The 21,436-nt window shown below is 46.9% G+C and overlaps 2 protein-coding genes across 3 annotated transcripts in view; one reads left to right on the top strand and one right to left on the bottom strand.

Annotated features, from left to right (window-relative positions):
- Positions 1–3,717, bottom strand: part of GNPAT (glyceronephosphate O-acyltransferase) — a 32,753-nt gene extending 29,036 nt beyond the window's left edge. The window contains exon 1 of one of the 2 annotated variants that reach the window (XM_060642807.3): positions 3,609–3,717. In XM_060642807.3, the coding sequence (XP_060498790.3) occupies positions 3,609–3,686 (78 nt within the window). In that variant the 5' untranslated portion in view covers positions 3,687–3,717. Of the gene's footprint in view, positions 1–2,770; positions 3,414–3,608 lie in introns of those variants that run through there. The other variant, XM_060642808.3, reaches the window with a different exon arrangement.
- Positions 3,718–3,887: 170 nt separating this feature from the next.
- Positions 3,888–19,858, top strand: FSAF1 (40S small subunit processome assembly factor 1). The gene is made up of 7 exons (XM_060642814.3): positions 3,888–4,048; positions 5,575–5,921; positions 16,220–16,276; positions 16,950–17,045; positions 17,195–17,281; positions 17,841–17,893; positions 19,005–19,858. The coding sequence occupies exons 1-7, from the start codon at positions 3,961–3,963 to the stop codon at positions 19,141–19,143; spliced, it is 867 nt and encodes a 288-aa protein (XP_060498797.3). The 5' UTR covers positions 3,888–3,960; the 3' UTR covers positions 19,144–19,858.
- Positions 19,859–21,436: the final 1,578 nt, after the last annotated feature.

Raw genomic sequence — 21,436 nt, 5'->3', positions numbered from 1 at the left:
TTCTCCTTGTACCTCCCTTTCAACTGCTCTGGAGCATCCATTCATTCAACAGATAGTTAGGGAGAGCCCACAACATACCAGGCACTGTTCTACAGGCTGAGAATAAAATATGAACAAGGCAGACAAAGAACATGTAGGAAAAGAGCTTACGCTGCCTTACGGAAAGACAGGCAACAAATAAGTTCACTTAGGCATACTCCCAGTGGCACGCTGGTGAATGTTTAACCATGGGAGAGCCCTGGCAGATTTCGAGCTACCAACACGACTTCCGTGGGCGGAGAGCTGGGGAGGGATGTGCAGTAGCCACTATTACATAGCATCTCTACCTTACAGTCTGATGGACATAAATAACCTCAAAAGTGTGGGTAACAGTAAAATTTAGTAAAATAATTAGGAAGTGCTGAGCTTGGGGTATTTATTACTTTCGTTTTTAACAGAATTTATTTAACTGTAAATTTACGAAAGTCAATCTTTAATTTTTCATAACGGTTGTATGTCAACAACGGGCTCTACAAACGTCATGAGAAATTAACACACAGCTTTGAGAGTCAGTACAAGACTAATGTTAACATGGCACTGGAAAAGGGAATATAAAGAAAATAAAATATAGTAACTAACAAGGAAGGACTGGAGAGCTACTTTAGATTGAATGCTGGGGTTGAGGCCTCTCTGGGAGGTGATAGTTGAACTGGGACCTCAAATGGGACAGGGGAAGCGATGCCAATTTCTGGGAAAACAGCATGCCACACAGAGGGAACTGTAAGCACGCTTGAGGGGAGAGCCTGCTTACTGTCAGAGAAACAAAGGCCAGTGTAGCTAAAGCCCAGTGAGCAACATTAGTAGAATCAGAGAGGTAGCAATGGTGTAGTCTTGTAGGACATTGTAAGGAGTCCAGATTTTTCCTTCAGACTTTAGCAGGAAGCCATAGTTTGGGTTCTGGGTACACCAGGAAGTATCTATCCCCAGTCTTCTTTTCATCCCGTGCTCTCATGAAAAGGTTTCGAGCAGACCTACGGCTTCAGCTACAATTTGCTTGCTGATGTCTGACAAATCCGTATCTTTAGGCTAGACCTGCCTCTTTTCCTCTGGTACCATGTTTCTAACTCTGTCTGGAGTCTCCCAAACACCTGTGAGGTATGGGGTCCATAACATAGTAATCCACGACTTAAAAATCATTCATTCTACCACTCGCATCTGGAATTGAACACACCTGAAACTGACACAACCTGTTCCTCTCCCCAGATTTCCTATCGGCAGCGTCCGCCCAGGTGCCAAATCACAGAAACCTCCTTTTCTTCAGCCACCGCATTCAACTATCCTAACCAACTCAAACTAACCAATTTACCCTTCTCCCTAGGCTCACTGCCATTGCCTCAGGCTTTTATGACTTCTCTGGATGACGGCGATCGTGTTCGGTTGCTCCCCAGGCTTAGGGCGTCAGATTCCTTCTCCTATCAGATTCTCCTTCTACATCTCTACTTAAGTGAAGGTTATCCACACAAATAACCACTCCAGAAACCCAGTCTCCTTAGACTTCCAAAAATATAAATGCGATCATCCTTAAAGGTTCCCTTAGAAAGCTTTTATTCTTAAGGGTGCGTAAATATGATATATAAAATCCCTCTAGGAACTATCTTCTGCCCACTTCCTCAGTTTTGTTTCCCACGTCTCCTTTATTCTACCCTTACCTAACTACTAGGTTCTCCCAAACATGCAAGGGAGTGGCTTTCTTACATGGGTGCCTACCATGGGTGTCTTCCTCTCCTTCATCTCCCATTCACACCTCAAAAACTCAGCTCACATGTCGCCTTCTCTTAAAAGTCTCCTCTGAGTCCCCAGACAGGTCAGGTGCTCCTTCTCATTCCTGCCACAACGTGCTGTGGATGACTTGACCTTTGCCCTTACCTCACTTAATTGTAACTGCAATTGTTTATTTTCATAACTTCAAGTCCATGGAGGCAAAGGCTGGGTCTTTAACTTCCATATCCAGGGTGTTGAAAATAATGACTAGGACGCTGTAAGTAACCAGTGCTGTAATGTTTGTTGCAATCAGGAGTATCTTACATATCTCTAAGTACTACTCTCACATTAGAGTATTGCACAAGAACAGTGTGGCTGAGGAAATAAGGACAGCCTGAAACAGTAAGAAAAAGTTCAGGTTATCCTAAGAGTAAAGCCTATGCAGTTACAAGAATAGTGAGGGCTTCTGTCCAGCTTCAGAGGTAGAAAAAGCTCACGTACAATCGCCTTAATTTTTCATGTGAAAAAGCCGACCAAAGTGTTATCATTAAAGAACCAGCAGTAAATGGGGAAGTAAAAAAAAAAACCCAACTCTTTCCTTTATATGCATGTGCAAAATTGCAGTCAATTCACAAGCCAGTTTAGGGCTGAAAAAGCTACCTATGGTGAGTCAGGATCTACACAGCAACCCGGTTCCCTGTATGCCTGGTCTGGAACAGCAGAGTCAGAAAATGAGGTCAAAATAGTTCCCCCACAGAGCTGTGGGGTGAGGTCAACAACTAGAGAGGTTAAAGTAATAACTCTCACAGAAGTGGGCAGGTGACAGCAATTATAAGCCCAGAGCTCTCCACATGGAGGGAGAAGTTTCCCCATGTTCCAAAGAATGCTGGTGTCCCAATTTGAAGGTAGCCCTGTATCTACCTTCTCTTTTGAAACTGAGTTTCTGGTTTATCTCATTGTCTTGTCTTTTCCCTGTTATGACCTTCCTACACACATTAACATTATAATTAAGGCAGAAATTGGCACTAACCTCCATGACATAGTAACATGCTTTTTTAAATGCATTCTTTCATTGCCTTGTAAAGTACGTAAAAATTAATTTCGTGGTTAAAAACAAAAAAATTAGCTGCCCCAGAATTGTGCAATCCTGAGAACTACAAAACGTTCACCTCATAATTTCTTCATATAAACGGTGAGCGACCGACATTCTGTTGGCAAAAAAGATCAGTTAAAATCGGGAGAGGGAGAGAGGGTTGGGGGTTAGAAGGCAAGTTGGGAGAGGCCGGGCGGCATTAGCTTCCTTCCGCAAAAGGTACGGATGGAAGACAAAAAACGCAGTAAAATTTTCCAGAAGTTCCCAATCTTTCTATTTGAAAAACTTTTAAGTCTTATCACAAACTCTGTGTCCCCATACGAGCCAAATACTTTTCTCCCAGGAACATCACGGCAGCAAAAGGGCGGGGTGGGGAGCCACACGCTGACATATTAGGCCAGGTCAGAATCGCAGGTTTCTCCGGTTCCACCTACAGGCAGCCCCTCGCTGGAGGCAAAGAGATCCCTTTCTCACGCCTCATTCCTGCGTCAGGGGCTCTCTGAAGGCCCCCCGCCTGGTGGAGGCAAAGAGAAGGAACGAGTGGAGAGGAACCAGAGGAACCGTCGCCCATAGAAACTTCTAAAAGCTTACACACATTCACACACACAGCGATACACCGTTGCCTTGGAAACCAAGTCAACCACCTCACCCCTCCTCGGCGGCCCCGGCACCCACTCTTTTGGGCCAGGGGTCCTGGCCCGCAGGAGGCCGGGACCGGCAGGGTGGGGTCCTCTCTTGCGGCCCCGCCCCGGGCCTCGTTCCCCGGGGCGCCTACCGAGTAGAGGAGCACGACAGCGCCGGGACTGGCGGAGCTGACGGAGAAGCTAGAGTTAGATGAGCTGGAAGAATCCATGATGCGGCTGCCGTCCGGGCGGGGCCTGAAATTCTTTGCTAAGCGGTCGTAGTGATGCTGCTGGGGGCGGTTCTTCCGCGCAGAGCGGCCCGACCTCGCCTAGGGCGGCGGCACCCTCTGCGGCCGCTCTTCAGGACCCCGAGCGCCGCCATCTTAACCAGGACGGAAGCCGCGCCGGGACCCGCGACGCACGCGCGCGCGCTCAGCGCGTCAGAACTCGGAAGTGTGGGCGTTCGGGCGGGCTCTGGGCCGCACCGCGGTGGCAGACCCCGCGATGGACCAGGATCGGGGATCGGAGGCCCCAGCGCTTCCGGGTTCTCAGACACTTCTGGACGCCCTGCTCCGGAACCTCTACGACTTCGGTGAGTGAGGGCCCTCGGAGCCCACGTGGAGAGTGGACTTGCAGCCGAGGTGTCTGCTGTGCCTTCCGAACTGGGTCGCCTTCGGCGTTCAAGGCCAAAGGTTCTTGCACGTGGAGCACCCCTCCCTTGGCCGACCTGGTTCCCAGGATGGGTTCAGCACACACCTGCGTCCGAGTTCCCCCTTTCTCCCCCCCCCCCGCCCCCACTTTCAGCGTCTGTTGTTACTCTTTACGAATACAGCCTCCCACGTCGCCCCTGAGTGTGGGCACCACTTAGTTACTCGTCATGAGCACCAAGGCTGTCAGGCTTAAAGGGTTCTCGGAATAGCCCACCCTTTCACGTTTCTCGGCCCTCTGGGAAGCCCACTGCCCACCCCACATTCTCCCCCAAACTCGGTGATCCTGGTGCCCTGGTACCACCTTGTGACGTTGGTGCCCCATCCTTCAGTGTGTTCCTCCCCTACGGACTTCAGAGACCAGGCACTTTAGTAGGAAGACACTTCCACACACTGAAGAACTTTCTCCAGGGAAGGTGACATCCCTTGTTCATGCAACAGAGATGATTGTTAGGCGTTAACGCCCTTAAGGAGCAAGCATTTCTTAAATTTGTAAGGTGATGTTTCAAAAGCTATTTTAGTTTGGAGCCATTGCTCAAAATGATCAGTTTCTTTAAACAGTAAACACAATAGCTAAAAGTATAGAGAATTTCCCACGCACTCCATATTTTTCATGTATTTACTCATTTGATTTTCACAACCCAGTGAACTTGATCCTGTCCTTAGTCCCATTATTACAAATGGAGAAACCAGCACTAGAGGTTAAAATGCTTCCCAAAGCTCACCTAGCTAGTAATTTGCAGAGCCTGGGTTCCAATCCTCAGACTCTCTCGTATGTACAGTCCCTGTATTTGTATGGACTTGTACTCTGGACGATAGGAAAACTGTGATACTTACGTATACCCCTAGAAAGTGTTAAAAAACCAAATTAAACAAAACACCAGCTGCAGTGGCAGACATTTTCAGCATAAAACGTGAGCCAATTGGGATTACCAGTTCCTGGGATTATTGCCTTGATGTCACTTTTATTACGGAACAAGGTGAGAACTTATTATGCTGCAAGGGTCAAAGGCATGGATACAGTCAGTTACCTAGGAAAAGATGTTGCATTTTGGATTCTTTTCTTTTCTTTTTTAATGTTTATTTATTTTTGAGACAGAGAGAGAGAGAGAGAGAGAGAGGCAGGGGGTCTGAAGCAGGCTCTGGATGTGGGGCCCACACTCACCACGAACTGCGAGATCATGACCTGCACCAAAGGCAGACGCCTAACCAACTGAACCACCCAGGCGCCCCGCATTTTGGAATTCTATGAATTGTGCAAATACATCCCTATCTGAAGGAAAAGAAATCGTTTTGTTTTTTTTTCTTTGTATTTCTGGGTGTTGATAGCTGTGGCGTATGTACAATTGCCTTCATCTCATTCAATAGAACCAAAAATATTTATCTTTCCACTCTGTGTTTGAACAAACAGGGGAGACAGAAGATGAGGCAGAAGAGAAAAGGATCAGAAAGAAGGGAGAAAACAAGAGGAGAGATGTAGGGACTCCAGTGACCTTGGCAGCAGACCCAGCTCCTGTACCTGGTTCTCCCGTGAGAGGCCAAAGGAAGAGAGCCTCCAGCTTCTTCAAGGAACTCAGGGAAGAGCTGCAGGGTGTTCCTGCTGTGACCCCCACCAGCTCTCCTTCAGGACCAGACGCCCCTAGTGCTACGGCATCTCCCTCAACACTGAGGAACAGCAGGGAGCGAGTACAAGTGATAGAATTTCACAGCAGAAATAAAAAAAGGAAAGGGAAGCCGGATCAAGATGAGAACACACAGGTAATGAGTTGGTTAGTTTCTTTTCTTTTTTTATTTTTATTTATTTAAAAAAAAAATTTTTTTTTTTTTAACGTTTATTTATTTTTGAGACAGAGAGAGACAAAGCATGAAAGGGGGAGGGTCACAGAGAGGGAGACACAGAATCTGAAACAGGCTCCAGGCTCCGAGCTGTCAGCACAGAGCCCGACGCGGGGCTCGAACTCACGGACCGCGAGATCATGACCCGAGCCGAAGTCGGCCGCTTAACCGACTGAGCCACCCAGGCGCCCCTGAGTTGGTTAGTTTCAATGTATGTGTTGGAAACCCTGATATTGCAGTTGTAGAGAAGTATCTTTTTGTTTCTTTGTTAAAATTTTTTATTTATTTAAGTAATCTCTACCCTCCCCTCCCCTCCATGGAGCTCGAACTCCTGACCTCGAGATCAAGAGTCGCATGCTTTTCCGACTGAGCCAGCCAGGCGCACCTAGATGAGTACTTTTACAGACCGTGTCAGAGGTCCCCAGAACAACCCTCAGGCTTGCGGATTGGCTAAAAGCATTCACAGGACTCAGGACTTGGCTATAGTCATCATCACGGTCACAAATTATTACAGCAAAAGGATACAGAGGAAAACTAGCGAAGGGAAAAGGTGCATGTGGCCAAGTCTGAAGGAAACCAGGTGCAGGTGTCCAGAGGTCCCTACCCAGTGGAGTTGCGTGGGATGCGTTTATTTTCCACCCACAGTGATTCGTGACAGCAGGTCGGAAGTGTTGCCGACCAGGGAAGTTCACTCCAGCCTGGGTGTCCAGGGTTTTTAATGGGGGTCGGTTGTGTAGACATCCAGACTGACCTTAGTTATTGAAGCTCTTAGACCCCTAGGAAAAAGGACGTGTTCACCATAAATCCCACGGCTAGTGTAAACTATCCGGGCAGCCTTGATGTGCCTTGACTCAGGGGCTCGGGGATGTAAAAACACTCTTATCAGACAATATTCCAACGCAAGCCTGCCGAGTTGACTCTTTCATGCGCCTGGGGCTTCTGCTTAATGGTGCTTTGAGAAAACGGAGTCATTCAGCCACTATTTCTGGCTGCTGTTGTAGGCACTGGGTTCCAGCATTGAACAAAATAGACGAAACTGCTCCCTCTCAAGGAACTCCCCTTCTCACGGAAAGCAGTTTGATTTCACTGAGCGGTAATCTCAGACTGAGTTTGGAAGTCTCACTCAAAATTCAGTCCAGGAGAGAGGTATGGTTGCTTATCCAGCTTTGCCCACAAGGATATCATTATGGTTTGGTCAAATTCATTGCAAAACTCCAGGGACTCTATTTCTGTTGCATTCTTCATGTCCTATAAACTTCTGTCTGTCGTAAACGGAAAAGGGGATTGTATTAGTTTCTAGGGCTGCTGTGCAGAAATTCATTCTCTCACAGTTCTGGAGACCAGAAGGCCAGAATCAAGGTGTTGGCTGGCTAGGCACCTTCCGCTCTGAAAGAGAATCCTTCCTCGCTTCTTTCAGCTTCTGGTGGCTCTAAGTGTTCGTTGGCCTGTGGCTGCGTCACCCTAACCTCTGCCTGTGTCTACACATGGCCTTCTTCTCTATATGTCTGAGTCTTAAATCTCCCTCTGCCTGTCTCTTCAAAGGACAGCTGCCATTGGATTTAGGGCCCACCCGAAATCTAGAATGGGTCTTGTCATGAGATCCTTAATTACACTACAAAGACCCTTTTCCCCCAATAAGATCCATTCATTGATTCTGGGGGTTTAGAACATGTCTCTTTGGAGACCACAACTCAACCCACTGCAAAGACAGTCAGGCTTGCATGGTTCTCAGTGAATATGTGTATGCATGTGCTGGTCGGTGTCCAGTGCTTACCACATCTTTTTTACGATTTAAAAACCATCTGTATAATCTTTCCTAGAATTCAGGTAGCACTTCATGTCAAGTGAAGTGATCCTCATCAGGATCTCTTCCTCAAAGATTAATAGTGCTTCTTGTAATAATCTACCTTTATTTTAGGATTCCCGGTCAGTTCCCAACTCATACTCCAAATGCTGGGGCACTGGGCACTGTTAGAGGTGGACTAGGAAACGGATTCCCTTGGTCCTTCAGCCAGCAGGAACTCCCAAGCTGATCAGCCAGGGAAACTCACAAGAGATCAATATTATCATAGTGTCCCCTAGTGTGCCATACAAATGTTAGTATTTTCTGTGTGTGCCGTGCAGTGAGAAAGGTTGGGAAACAGTGCTTTGCATTATATATAATTCTGCATTTGGGGAGTTTAGCAAAGCATCTGAGTACCCTCCCCCCTCATTTCCTCAGGTCCTCGGTCTTTTGTTTCCTCCTACACCTGCTTGTGTTCTCTCTAGAATGGAAAGTTTTCTAGTAGAAAGGACAAAAAGGTTAGCATTGAATTAATGCATTTCTCTGTCTCTTAATAATAGATCATCTGCAGCAGGCTGTTAGATTCTTTTTCTTCCAATTCTGATTGATCCCTTTTTCATTGTAGTTGGCTTTTCTCAGGAACCTCAGCTCATTGGACATTTTGGACTTCCTGACCCTAATGAAACTTCTCAGTTGCCCTTGGCCGTTCTGCCCTTTCCTCCTTTTTAAAATTGATCCTTAGAATTTTTTTTATGTTTAATTTTGAGAGAGAGAGAGAGCGTGTGAGCGTGCAAGTGGGGGAGGGGCAGAGAGAGAGAGGGAGACACAAAATCTGAACAAGCTCCTGGCTCTGAGCGATGCGGGGCTCAAACTCAAGAACCGCGAGATCATGACCTGAGCTGAAGTCAGACGCTTAACCAACCGAGCCACCCAAGAGCCCCTAAAATTGATTCTTTTGAAAATGTGAATGTGTCTGGCTAAGGAGACGGGATATGAACACAAGAAAAACACATATGCCTGTAAAAAGACTTCAGCCTGTTGGCATTGCAACATGTAAATAAATACAAACGAATACAACACTGCTTATTAATGGCATATCCTGGATCTAGGGAATGCCAGGTAAGGAATAGTCAGTCAGCTGGGAGTAATTGGGATATGTGATGCGATGCTAAGAGTTTGTACAACATAGTAAAAGATAGTTGTGGCCCCTGCTCTCTGAAAGCTTACAGGTCATTGTAGGACAGTTCAAACAGACATGGAATCAGCAAAGAAGTATAATAATGATAGCCTGCATGGAGTCAGCTGGTCGTCTTTGGAGAATATTTGAGAGGTACTAACCAGTTAGATAACCCTGCTGGCCCTGCCTGAACCCAGGAAGTGACCGTCTTTCCCTAGAACTTAGGCTTGTGCCATTAATACTGTGATTAAACTGCACTGTGTATTGAAACAGTTTTTCATGGTGTGGTATGGTGATTTATAATAAGAAAAAATATATATACATATACTTGGTGTGTGTGTGTGTGTATGTATATATCTATATCTATATCTATATCTATATCTGTATCTGTATCTGTATCTATATATATCTATTTATGTTTTCTTTGTCCCCTGTTTCAGGCACAAAACCCTTATAACCCTTGGACTTTCCTAGTTGATAAGAGCAGTAAAGGTATCTTTTGTAATGAGTGAGTTGGAAAGGCTGTAAAGATGGGACAGACTGCCAGGTGAACCCACCCCGTGACAAGAGGTTTGGAACTTTCAATCCTGTCTCTCTGACCTCTGAGGAGAGGTAAAGGGCTGGAGGTTGAAGTTATTGCCAATGGCCAGCGATTTAGTCCATCATACTTAGGTAGTGAAGCCTCTATAAACGCAAAAGGGTTTGGAAAGCTTGTGGGTTGGTGAACACTTGTAGGTGCTTAGCGAGTGACACGCTCAGAGAGGACATGGGAGTGCCTTGTCCTGTCCCACCTGCTGTACCCTGTGCGTCTCCCCCATCTGGCTGTTCCTGACTTGTATCCTTCTGTAATAAATCAGCAATCTAGTCAGTTAGACAGGTTTCCTGAGTTCTGTGAGCTGCTCTAGCAAATTCATCCAACCCAAGGAAGGAGTCGTGGGGACTTGTAACCTGTGGGTAGCCAGTCCTAAGTACAGGTAACAACCTGGGCTTGCAGCATATGAAGCGAGGGACAGTCTTGTAGGACTGAGCCCTTAGTCTGTGCAGTGTGGTGCTGTCTCCAGATAGAGTTGGATTATAGCTGGTGTGGGAGGGTTGCTTGTTGGCTGTGGGGGGAAACCCTCCCCGCTGACATCACCCCTTTTAATGGGTTCATCTGGGAACTTGGCCACCATTTATGTAACATTTTACCCATCCCAGGTGTCTAACCTACAGATGAACTTCCTAATCATATCCTTTTTACAATGGAGTGACTATAGAAGTAGTCTATCAGGAAATAGTAGGTAAAAGATCACCTGTGTACTTACTTATTCCACAAATAATTTGGGTGCCAGCTGTTTGTCAGACCCAGAAGATCCAATGGTGAATGAGAGAGAGTCCTCTGCCCTCATGGAGTATACTCTCTACTGGTGGGGTCAACCAAACTCCAGGTAAATTAATAATATAATTAAAAAGTTATAAACCTTCTGAAGGAAAAGAAATAGGGTCTTGGGAGTAGCAGGCAGAACCTCCTTTCGGTAGAGTCGGTGGAAGTCTCAGGAGAAGGTGACAAAGCTCTGCTGAGGTTTGTCAGAGAAAGGAGCCGGGAGACTAACGCGGGTGGAGAGTACACAGCATTGCCAGCGTCCGGGTGCGTGAGAAGGCCTAATGTGTTCTGGAAGCTGGAAGCCTAGTGGAGGAGGACGGAGAGGAGAATGGTATGAGCTGCGGTGGAGGAACAGGCCAAGGCCAGGCCCTGCCGGGTCTCGTAAGCAATGGTAAGACCTTTGGAGTTCAGTTTAAAGTATGTGGAAAGCCAGCAGAGAGTTTTAAGGGCATGAGGTGCCCCGACTTAACCTTTTAAACATCACTCAGGCCTCTGTGTGGTAACTAGATTACAGGGAAGCGGTAGCAGAGGCCTGCAGGAGCTGAATCAGGAGTTTACCGCAGTGGTGCTGGGTCAGGATGGGTGGCCTGACGGAATATGAGGAATGAGCACCGTGAACGGGTGCAAGGCTGCCTACGAGGAAGGGTCTTGAGAAATGAAAGCATCGGGTGTGGCTGGAAATGATGCAAGTGTTGTTTGGCTCACAGGGATGTCTCACCAGTGTTTTTTCCACCCTTAACGTCGGCCCCTGCCCTGAACCTTAGCCTCCTTTGTGGCCTCCGTAGAAAAGAAGGGGTAAGAAAGACAATAGAAATAATAGGACGGTGGACTCTAGATCAGAAGGGGCTCTTGGCTCCTGGGGCCTGGACCCAGGTGCATGTGGACTGTTCCTGAGCAGGTAGCCAATCACTCCTAATAACCAAGATGCGCTGGTGCGTACTGCGTTCCACGAGTGATGATTTCTGTTCCCTAATTCGTTATCTCGTGGAATCCTCACAATTCATGCGCCCTGTCTTCATGTTACAGAGGAAATTGATGCCTAGAGAGGTGAGGGTGCATGCCTGCGTTTAAACAGTCAGCCGCCCCATACCTGCAATCCCAGAACCCCAGAGCTTTGGAAGTCACAGTTAATGTTTTGTTTCGAAGTTTGATGCAGATAGATTTATTTGGCAGCAAAACCTGAACTGAACTCAGATGAGGCTTAGGAATTACTTCTGTTTGTTGCATTTGGCATGAATATTCATAGATACTGCTGCAGAAATGTGAACGTGCTTAATGGTTTATGGGTTGCTGTCTCGGCCCACACTGGAAATGACGTATGATGTTCAGTATAGTCACGGTATTACCTTTCTAAAATGTGAAAACTCCTTAATTTTGTAAGGATTCCACACAAAGGATTATGGATGTGAAGTAAATACCAGAGCTCAGGTTCGGATCCCGGGGTTTCTGGCTGTGTGAGAGCTGTGTGCCTCACCACTACGCCAGAAAGAGAGAATACAGGTCAGGTTAGGCTCTTTGTCCTTTGAGTAACACAAGTGCACCGCTTCCCTGCATCTTCACTAGATAGAGAGACCTGTCCCCAAGTTATTTCCCCAGGTTCTTACTTTGTTCCACACCCCGGTTCTTTGCGAGGTCCAGTGTCAGATAGGTGTAAGAGTAATGTAGTTGAAGAAACTTCTCCTTAAGAAGATCAGAGTACCTTTCCTGATGCTCTTGGAACTGCTTGCATTTAAATTACATATATGTTATTATATTTTTATAAATACAGTTATGTAGATACATACTTTGTATTTATATTTTTTATTTATATTTTTAAGGAGGCTCCATGCCCAGCACGGAGCCCAGTGCAGGGCTTGAACTCAGGACCATGAGATCAAGACCTGAGCCGAGACGGAGAGTTGGACGCTTAACTGACTAAGCCCTCCAGGTGCCCCAGAACTGCTTGCTTTTTAAAACGAGGCTGTTTATTTCCCCAGCTACTCTCTAATTGGACAAAGGTTGGACAGTGTAGCTGATAGAATAAAAGAATCTAACCAGTGCAGGAGAAAGTACTCGTGGTCAGCAAGTCAACCCATGGATGAGTTCACTGAGCCTAGGGGGCTGCGGGCCTTTATCCATCGTCCCCGTGCGTTTCTCCCAAACGGTTGCTTCTTTCCACAGCTTTCTTTCTTCATAGCCTAACACGCAAGTTCTCAAAATCTGCAGACATTTCTCTTTCCCGTGTGTGGGACAGTAAGGCTTTGCCGGTCAAGTTAGATTAGGCTGTGGTTTAATAACATAGTCTGTCCATCTTAGTGGTTCGAAGGCAAAAATTAATTATTTTTATATCTCCTAAGGACAGACTGCTCTGCCCTACACCGTCCTCAGCTAGGGGCCGGGGATAATAGGGGCTCCACCATCTGGAAGGTTCTTAGTTGCTTTGGGGAAGAAGGGGAGTCAACAGACGACTGGTAGAGAGAGGCTCCATGTGCAAGGGGCACACTTCCTTTCTGCTCACACTTCTTTGGCCACAGAAGGTCACGTGGCCCCGTCTAGCTTCAGGTAGGCAGCAAAGCCTAGAAGCAGGAGAGGACCCGGTATTGTCTGCAGGTGCTGTGCCTCCTACTGCAGTGGGTCCAAGGGGCAAGAAAACAGGGAAGACCACCGATTGTTTCTCTACCGGGCGATACGTTATGAATAATGTACTGAAGTGGCTTTAAAGCTGTGAATAAAAGTTAGGTAATGGTGGGGGGGGGGGGGTCATGCCTATGGATTCAGCATCACAAAATAATTAGCTAAGAATTATTTTCCAAATGTTTATTTTTATTGTAAACAAGGATCTAGAGGGGCGCCTGGATGACTCAGTCAATTAAGTGTCCGACTTCTGCTCGGGTCATGATCTCACGGTTCGTGGGTTCAAGCCCCGTATCAGGCTCTGTGCTGTCGATGCGGAGCCCGCTTTGGATTCTTGGTCTCCCTCTCTCTCTGTGCCCGTCCCCAGCTCGTGCTCTTTCTCTCTCAAAAATAAACATTAAAAAAAATTTTTTTTTAATAAAAATGAAAAGATAAATAAACAGGGATCTAGAATCCAGACCTTTTCTCAAATACATCGACGGCTACAAAGCTGAGGAGTTTCTAGTGACATGTTGATACAGGGCTTGGGAACAGCAAGATGATCTGTGTGAGGCCAGGCCTGCCACTCAGGTCTCCACAGCCCCTCGGCCCAGGTGTCCCCAAGGCCAAGATGAACAGACGCCTGCATGCAAGGACTGGGTAATCTGTGGGCTGGCGTTGGGGGAAGCAGGGACATCAGAAGCCATGCCCCTGTCCTTTGGGGACCAATTTCTCCCCCAGACCCAGGGGTTTCAGCCCTGCGGTGACTGTAGCACAGGTGGCTAGGAATTTTATTACAGTGCTTCCTTCCTCTTGCTGACCTTCTAGTAACAGTCAGTCAGGGGCGTCTGTGACCTCTCCAGTATTGCTGGAAATCTGATATTCCTGAAAGAAATTTTCAACTTGAAAGAGTTCAGCCATTACTTGATTGGATTGTTGGGACAGAAGAAGAAAGAGAAAAGAACTACTTCAATACTTAGAAATGGAGGTAAATGTTTCATGGGATTTTGGAGATCTGTGACCAGCATACAGGTTTCCTTTTTTCTTTCTAAATTTTATCTTCGAGCACACGTGGGTTAGAGGGGCAGCGCGACGGAGGTGGGGTGCGGGGAGGGACAGAGGAAGGCAGAATCCCAAGCCGGCTCCATGATCAGCGCAGAGCCCGACGTGGGGCTTGATCCCACAACCCTGGGATCATGACCCGAGACAGGAGTCGGACACTCAACTGACCGAGCCACCAGGGCACCCCTACGGTTTCTTTTTAACATATAATTTGTATTTGAGGATCTGGATGATCCTGAAGTCGTTAAGACATAAGCCATTTGTTTTCCAAAAGTGGTATTAGTGTTCATCATATTGAGTAGATTAGACGCGCGTACCAGTGGAGAAGAGTTTTTACCTTCAAGGTAGACGTAGACTTTTTCCAGTCATGGAACAGGAAGTAAGAGTTTCTGGGATAAATGAATGGAGGTGCCTGGCGTCCTCCACGTGCCCATGGCCTTAATTAAGGCATTTGAGTCTGTGCAATACACGATCGAAGAAAATCGTAAGTGTAGTAAAAGTCAGGAATCTTGATACACTAACGCGGAAGGTGCATTTATTGGGACTGAGAGCACAGAACGAGGCCGCGTGCTTAGAGCATCCTTGGTGGTGCCCTGTTCTGTCTGTCACCGTCAGCACGTGGGCCCGCAAGAGTCCGTGTGCGGCGTGACAGCGGGCGAGCAGTGTTGTGGTGCCCCCCAGGAGGCTTGTGACTTCGCAGCATTGGCCACGTCTTCCTGTTCACTGGACCTCGCTAACGTCTACCATTGCACGCTTCATCCACTTTCATCGTAAGAACCTCTCTGTGAGGTCAGTACATGGCCTCGTGGAGACAGAGGCTGTCCCCTGTGGAAACAGTCACTGACTGACCCACACAGCCCAAACAGCAGGGGTGGGGGGGACAGGCTGAGCTGAAATACAGCTCCCCTTTGCAGAAGGAGAGTCCAGGAGACCTGTAGATTGCAGTGTTTCTGGCACTTCCCAGCATGGTATGGGGTAGGGCACTGAGCCAACCCAGCACTGACCCTTCCCCCACCCCCACCTGCTGAGCAGGAGCAGCGGGAGGTCCCATCCTGGGAGCAGAGCAGCCGGCCATCCATCCCTCTTCACCACTGTCCTGTGAGGGAGAAGGGTGCCTTTTCTTTTTTAGAGCCTGCTTCCCGTTGGTCCAGATCTGGTGGCTGGAGTTGAGTAGCGACCGCTCTTGTTAACCAGATGTGACAGTGTATTTCCTTCAAATCTCAAGCTTCTGGTCAATTCTGTGGGTCAGTAACCGTAGCTAGTAGATACATCGATGTAAAGAGTCACATGCTTTGCAGGCTTTTGCAGTATCATCATTTTCTGTTGGGAAGTATAAGCCATTCCAGAAATCTGATGTTCCTGAAAGAAATACTCAAGTCAAGAGAGTTTTGTTAGCCATCATTCTAATGGCTGGATGGGAAGAAGAAAGAAGAGAAAGAATTATTCAAATATAATATTACCCTCCAGAATCCCTCAAACACCCAGCCTTTTTTAAACCCCGCACCAAACAGAATCTTGTACATGTGGTTTATGAGAGACAGACATTAGTCTCTCATCATTTTTTTTTTATTTTTGTATTTAAAAAAAATTTCTCATCCTGGGGTACCTGGTTGGCTCAGTTGGTTAAGCATCTGACCTCGGGTCAGGTCATGGCCTCATGATTTGTGAGTTCGAGCCCTACATCGGGCTGTGTTGACAGCTCAGAGCCTTGAGCCTGCTTTGGATTCTGTGTCTCCCTCTCTCTCTGCTTCTCCCTCTCTCGTGCTCTGTCTCACTCACTCTCAAGAATAAATGTTAAAAAAAATTTAAAAGAAATTTCTCATCCTTTCTTAAGCTTTGAGACCTCAAAAGGTTTTTTTTCTTCCATTAACTGGTAATTAGGCTTTTGTGCAACATGCTTGTGTTATTGTTCGGTATGTAGACATCTGGGCCAGTTTCTGGGCTTTTTAAAACATGGCTACCCTGGGGGCGCCTGGGTGGCTCAGTAGGTTCAGCGTCTGGCTGTTGATCTCTGCTCACATCATGATCTACTGGTTCGAGGGTTCAGGCCCTGCATCGGAGCCTGCTTGGGATTCTCTCTCTCCCTCTCTCTCTGCCTTTCCCCCGCTCATGCACACGCATATGTGCACTCTCTCTCAAAATAAATAAGCTGAAAAACAAAAAAACATGACTACTCTGTTGGTGACAAATACTCTAATGATACAGTAACAGATGATCTTAATAAGAATTCTCTTTCTTTTCAGACCAAAACTAATATCCTTCGGAACGATGTGGATAGACAAGAATTTAACTTAGAGAAGGTATGTGTTTTGAAATTGTTAATCTGTTCAGCTTTATAACACACACACACACACACACACACACACACACAAGAATATGCTTCCATGTCCAGTGGTTGAGTAAATGGCTAAGCAAATCACACTACCTTCTCTTGGTGATTATTAGGCTGTCAGTTAAAACCCGAGGGCTTGTGACCACAATGCCAATAATGCAGTGGTAAGTATGAAAAGCCAGGCGTGTGTATTTTGTAGTCAAAACTCGGTTTTTAAAAATGCATGAAAAAGAAGAGAGGAGGAAGGGATTGAGCTGCTAAGCGTGGGCACTGGTGACTTTTTCCTCTTCCTCTGCGGTGTCTTTAAACAAATGAGCAAACCCAGATCTGCATTTGAAACCTCCATGAGGAATGGTTTCTCCTCGTGAGTGTGTTTGGAGGGGTACCTTCAAGTGGAAACTCAGAGAGCATCTCTGCGTTTAATCCGAATTCTGTTGCCAGTTGGTGTGGAGAGAAGTCTTTGCTTCACCTGTCCAAAATTAAACGTGGGAGAACGGAGACCTCCACCAGGCTGTGCAAACCACCCTCCGCAGAGTTCTCGCGACAGCACGTTGTGTCTGACGTGTGTTACTCCCCGGGATGCGTCTCCTGTCTGGAGGCTTTGGAACGCACCTGGGTCTGATTCTGCTTTGTGCCCACAGGCTCGCTTGGAAGTGCACCGGTTCGGGATCACGGGTTACGGAAAAGGAAAGGAAAGAGTCCTGGAACGGGAACGTGCCATAATGCTGGGTGCTCAGGTGGGGGGCTGCTTCCGTCTTCCAGCATCAGACAGGATACAAAAGCGGGGGGAAGAGCCCGGGGCAAGTCAGGGCATGGGTCACTGGGAGGTCTTTGCAAAATAAAAAAAATGATATCTTTTTTTTTTTTTTTTTTCCTTTCATTTCAGCCTCCCAAAAATAGTTATGTGAATTACAAGGTCTTGCAGGAGCAAATCAAAGAAAAAAAGGCAGCAAAAGAAGAAGAAAAGAGAATGGTAGGAGTAATAGCCTTTTCGTTCCTAAGCTAGAACAGAAAGGTGGCTGCATTTGGCCACAGTGGAATGCTGGACCGGCTGCTTGGAAAGCAGTGTAGACAACAGTAACATCTGGAGTTAGAGGATCATTTTCTCCACTTGTTCAGGTCCGCCTTACTCCGTAATACCAGCCAGGTAACCTGGCATATTTACATGAGAGGTTTGCTCTGAAATAGCAAACTCCTACTCGGATAACATAAGCTGCCTTGCTCTTTCTCCTGTATTGCATTTTACATTGTGTAGAACACGAGGACCCATGAAAAACCTCAGAGGAACAGAGGTTACACTCGCTCCCTTTCATCTAAAACGGAAGATTCGATGTTTCTACTGTCAGTCTTTTCTGGAATGACCTTTCACACTCTGAAAGAGTTTTAGGAAGAAACTAAGTTTGTGTTCATACACCTACTTGAAAAAAAATATTAAATGATAGCTTACTGGCTTTTGACCACAAACCTCATCCTTTTTTTGAATCTCCATTATCCGTTATTGACACATATATTATCTTAAATTCTGAAATCAGGCCCAGGACACAGATATTTTAAAGAAAAAGAAGAGGAAAGGGCAGGAAGACAGGTGAGTGACACATCATCAGCTACTGGGGTGGAATGATCTGGATAAGCATACTGGATCAGTTGTGAAAATAGCACCTGGAGTTTACGCGGTGTTTCTAGCCCGTTAGAGTGCTTCACAGTCCCTCGTGGATTCTCAGTAAGTCCCGTGAGGGGAAGACCGGGTGTAGGACATTGCCCAAGATCGAATAGCTACCTCAGAACAAAACTGGGAATTTTCTCCGGTCTCCCATTTCCAAAGACCAGACACCTCAAGTGACTGGTGGAGAAGCTGAGATTGACGTTTCCAACAAAAGACTTGTGTTCCCCCCCCCCCCCCCCAAGAGCCTGCTGATAAGACAGCACGGCCTGGGTCTGTACTGCCAGTTCCTTGACCTACCACGTAGGTAGGGTGCCACGGTCTGTGTAACGGGACATTGATTTTGTTGCTCTACTTTCGTTTCTTAGCTTTTGTTCAAAAATGCCTTTTCTCCCTCCTTGAATTACTGGTTCAAAATCGACTTCTTTTGTCTTGGCCTTTTCCTTGGACTCCTAGTGAGCTTGCACATGCCGTCAAGCGGTCATTGGTTCTGACCATACATGTCTGTCCGTTCAGGGTCCCCTGCGTGCCAGGCATATGGGTGTCTTGGGTGTCGGGAATATAGGCATCGTCACACTGGCAGTTTCTCTGTCTTTGAGGAGCTTACACTGTAGTGAGGGAAACACACCAAAACATACGAACAGGTTAGCGAGGGGATGTCAGGCCCCGGCAGGTTCTATGAAGAGGTGGCACTAAAGCATCGGAGGAGAAAATCACCGGGGATGGGCCGGGATGTCATTCTAGCGGGGTGACATCCTTAGTTGAGAACTGAGTGAAGAGGAGGGGGCAGCCTGGAAAGATCTGTAGAGAACATTCCACATAGAAGAAACCAATGCAAAGGCCCTGAGGCAGGAAGGAGGCAGCATGTTTCTGGGGCCACGTGAAGGCCCGCAGTTGTTGGGGCGGGGCAGTGGGGGGGACGCACAGGGGGACACCCGGAGTTTGTAGGGGCGGGGCCCAGGCCACCTGGCTGGCGGTGTGATAGCCCTTCCTCGTAAGCTTAACTTTAGTACCCTTCTCTAATTTTTAACTGCAGGAGAGCCAAAAAGAAGAAAACAGCTCCCAGTATTTTGTCAAGTGGACGGATTGGACAGGTTGGAAAATTCAAAAATGGGACACTGATTCTGAGCCAGGTTGACATCAAGAAAATAAATTCCTCCCGAGTGGCTAAGTGAAGTACTTCGTGACATAGAGGAACTCTACTGGAACTGGACCCCTATGAGACTTCTAGATTATTCTTAATTTATTTCATATTTTAGAGACTGCTTTTCTATTTTAGGGGAAAACGTCAAGTAGAAATAATAAAATTTGTACCGGTGAGGTGTGTGTATTTTATGGTGATAAGCGTACGGTGGGAAGGGCCAATCGCACTGTGAGTATAATTATAGCCAGCCTGTTGAAAAGGACGTTTAATCCTGGCCAGCGAGATTTATGCTAGATTGGCTCTGACTGGTGTTTTGTACCTCTGCATGTAATGATTTTTTATAAACTTCATGATTTACTGATTTGTAAATGCTGGTAATTAGCTTTAAGTTGCCTTTTTTAATTTTCTAAAAATGGTGTCCTGTTACTTTGTCATGAAAGAACCACGTGTGATAATTTGTCAGTTGTTTTTGTGGGAAAAGCAGTTTTGATTTCTAGCCTACCCCGTGCGTGAAATCTCTGTAAGAAGTTATGTAAATAGAACACAGCTTTTGTGGTATATGTGACTGTGACAGGTAACACAGCAGAGGATTTTAACCACACCTACATGTAAGCTAATGTCCTCTCCAGAATAATCACCGTGGATGGCTAAACATATTTTTTAAATTATATTGCACTTACTGAAAGCGTCTGGAACTTCTCAAAGCTTGTGACCCATTAAAAACAAAAAGTCTTCAATGACAGTAATCACTTTTGGCATTGTTTCTCTTTATGACAAAAAATCTTATTACACGGTAACGTTTTGGTCAAAACAAAGGGGTAAAAATGGCTGACGTTTTTATGTGGCTCCAAGGTGGACTCCAAAGCCATTGCCAAGTGAGGAGCTCCACAAAAGCCCTGAGTTGAAGCAAGAGTAGAATCAGCATTCTGTTTTCCAAGTTTATTTTGAAAGGCAGTACTTGGCAGAATACCTACTTTGGCAGTTTTTAAGAGTGAGGTTTTTAAAAAAAACTTTTTTAATGTTTGTTTTTGGGAGAGCTGTCAGCACAAAGCCTGATGTGGGGCTCGAATTCGTGAAACGTGAACCTGAGCCAAAGTCAGACGCCCAACCAGCTGGGCCACCCAGGCCCCCAGAGAATGATTTTTTTTTAAAGGTGTAGAGGATCCCAAGCCTGACAAAGCACCAGGAAATATCTGAAGACCTAGAGGTGACCTATCAGAGCAGCGACCGGGACAGTTTGGTTCCCCTTCTCTACAGGCAGCCCAGGGTCCGAGGCCGTCCCACCCCACCCCCGCCTCCACCGGCCTCGAAGCTCAGACAGCTGAACGCTTAGCCAGACTCTGGACCAGAACTGCAGACTAGTCCACTCGGGAGAAGCATGCAAGTTCTGAGTTTAAATTACTCACCTCGCTTTGCTTTCACCTTTTAATTTACTGAATAAATACTTAAAGAGTGGTCTTGTTACCACTGGGCGCTCCAGGAATCCTCAGATATTTAGGGACTAAGAAAAACCTGTACTTTAAGGGCTAGAGAGCAGGCTTAAGATCACACTTTATTTCCCTATCGATGGAAGTTTCCTCTAGCAAGATAGCAGCCGAGAGAAGCCACCATGAAAACCAGTCATCCAAAGAAAGACGATTATGACTAAGATTCTGCCAACAGCCACAGAGGGAACAGACGGCTTCCGTGCGGTGGGTACGTGTTTCCTTACTGTCATCACACCGCCATTTCCCCTTTGCAGGGGTGTCTTTCAGTCCCCGACACGTCTGGTGGCTCAGCCGTTGTTCCACACGACACCCTGCCTACCGTTATTCCCAGTGACCCACTTAGGGACCTGGAGGTTCCCGTCCCTACAACTCTCGGCCCCGGACACCTGGAGACCCTGCTTCCCAAAGGAAGAAACAACAGGCACATGTCCCACTGAACCAAAGTTGTCCAGGCAAGAAGAGCCACCACCTCGCAGGGGTGACCTACCCTTGACCATCGAGAGGAGACGAGGCCGCCGTCACCCGGTGGGGCAGGGAAAATTCTGCACCCAGGTGGGACTCAGGCATCTCTTCATAGTCCTTTGGCCTGATTTTGATGGTAAGTAGACAAATGCAGCAACCCTGGGTGCGAAGGGCCTGGTGACCTGTGGCTCAGACCCCCAGGGATGAGGGTCCCAACCACGATTAGCAGAGGCACTAGGTGAGAGTGAGGGTAGTCTAGAATGAATAGGAGAGGAGGCTGACCACGAGTGTCCCTTGCAGCTCCAAGACCAGCTCCAGCGTCCCTGGCCTTCCTTGGCTAAGCTTCCCTCACTGGAATTCTGAAGGAGCAGTATA

The sequence above is a fragment of the Panthera onca genome, chromosome D2 (assembly GCF_046562875.1).
Source record: "Panthera onca isolate mPanOnc1 chromosome D2, mPanOnc1 haplotype 2, whole genome shotgun sequence".
Taxonomy (NCBI): Eukaryota; Metazoa; Chordata; class Mammalia; order Carnivora; family Felidae; genus Panthera; species Panthera onca.
Note: the sequence above shows the minus strand (reverse complement) of the source record. Positions and strands in the feature narration are given on the sequence as shown.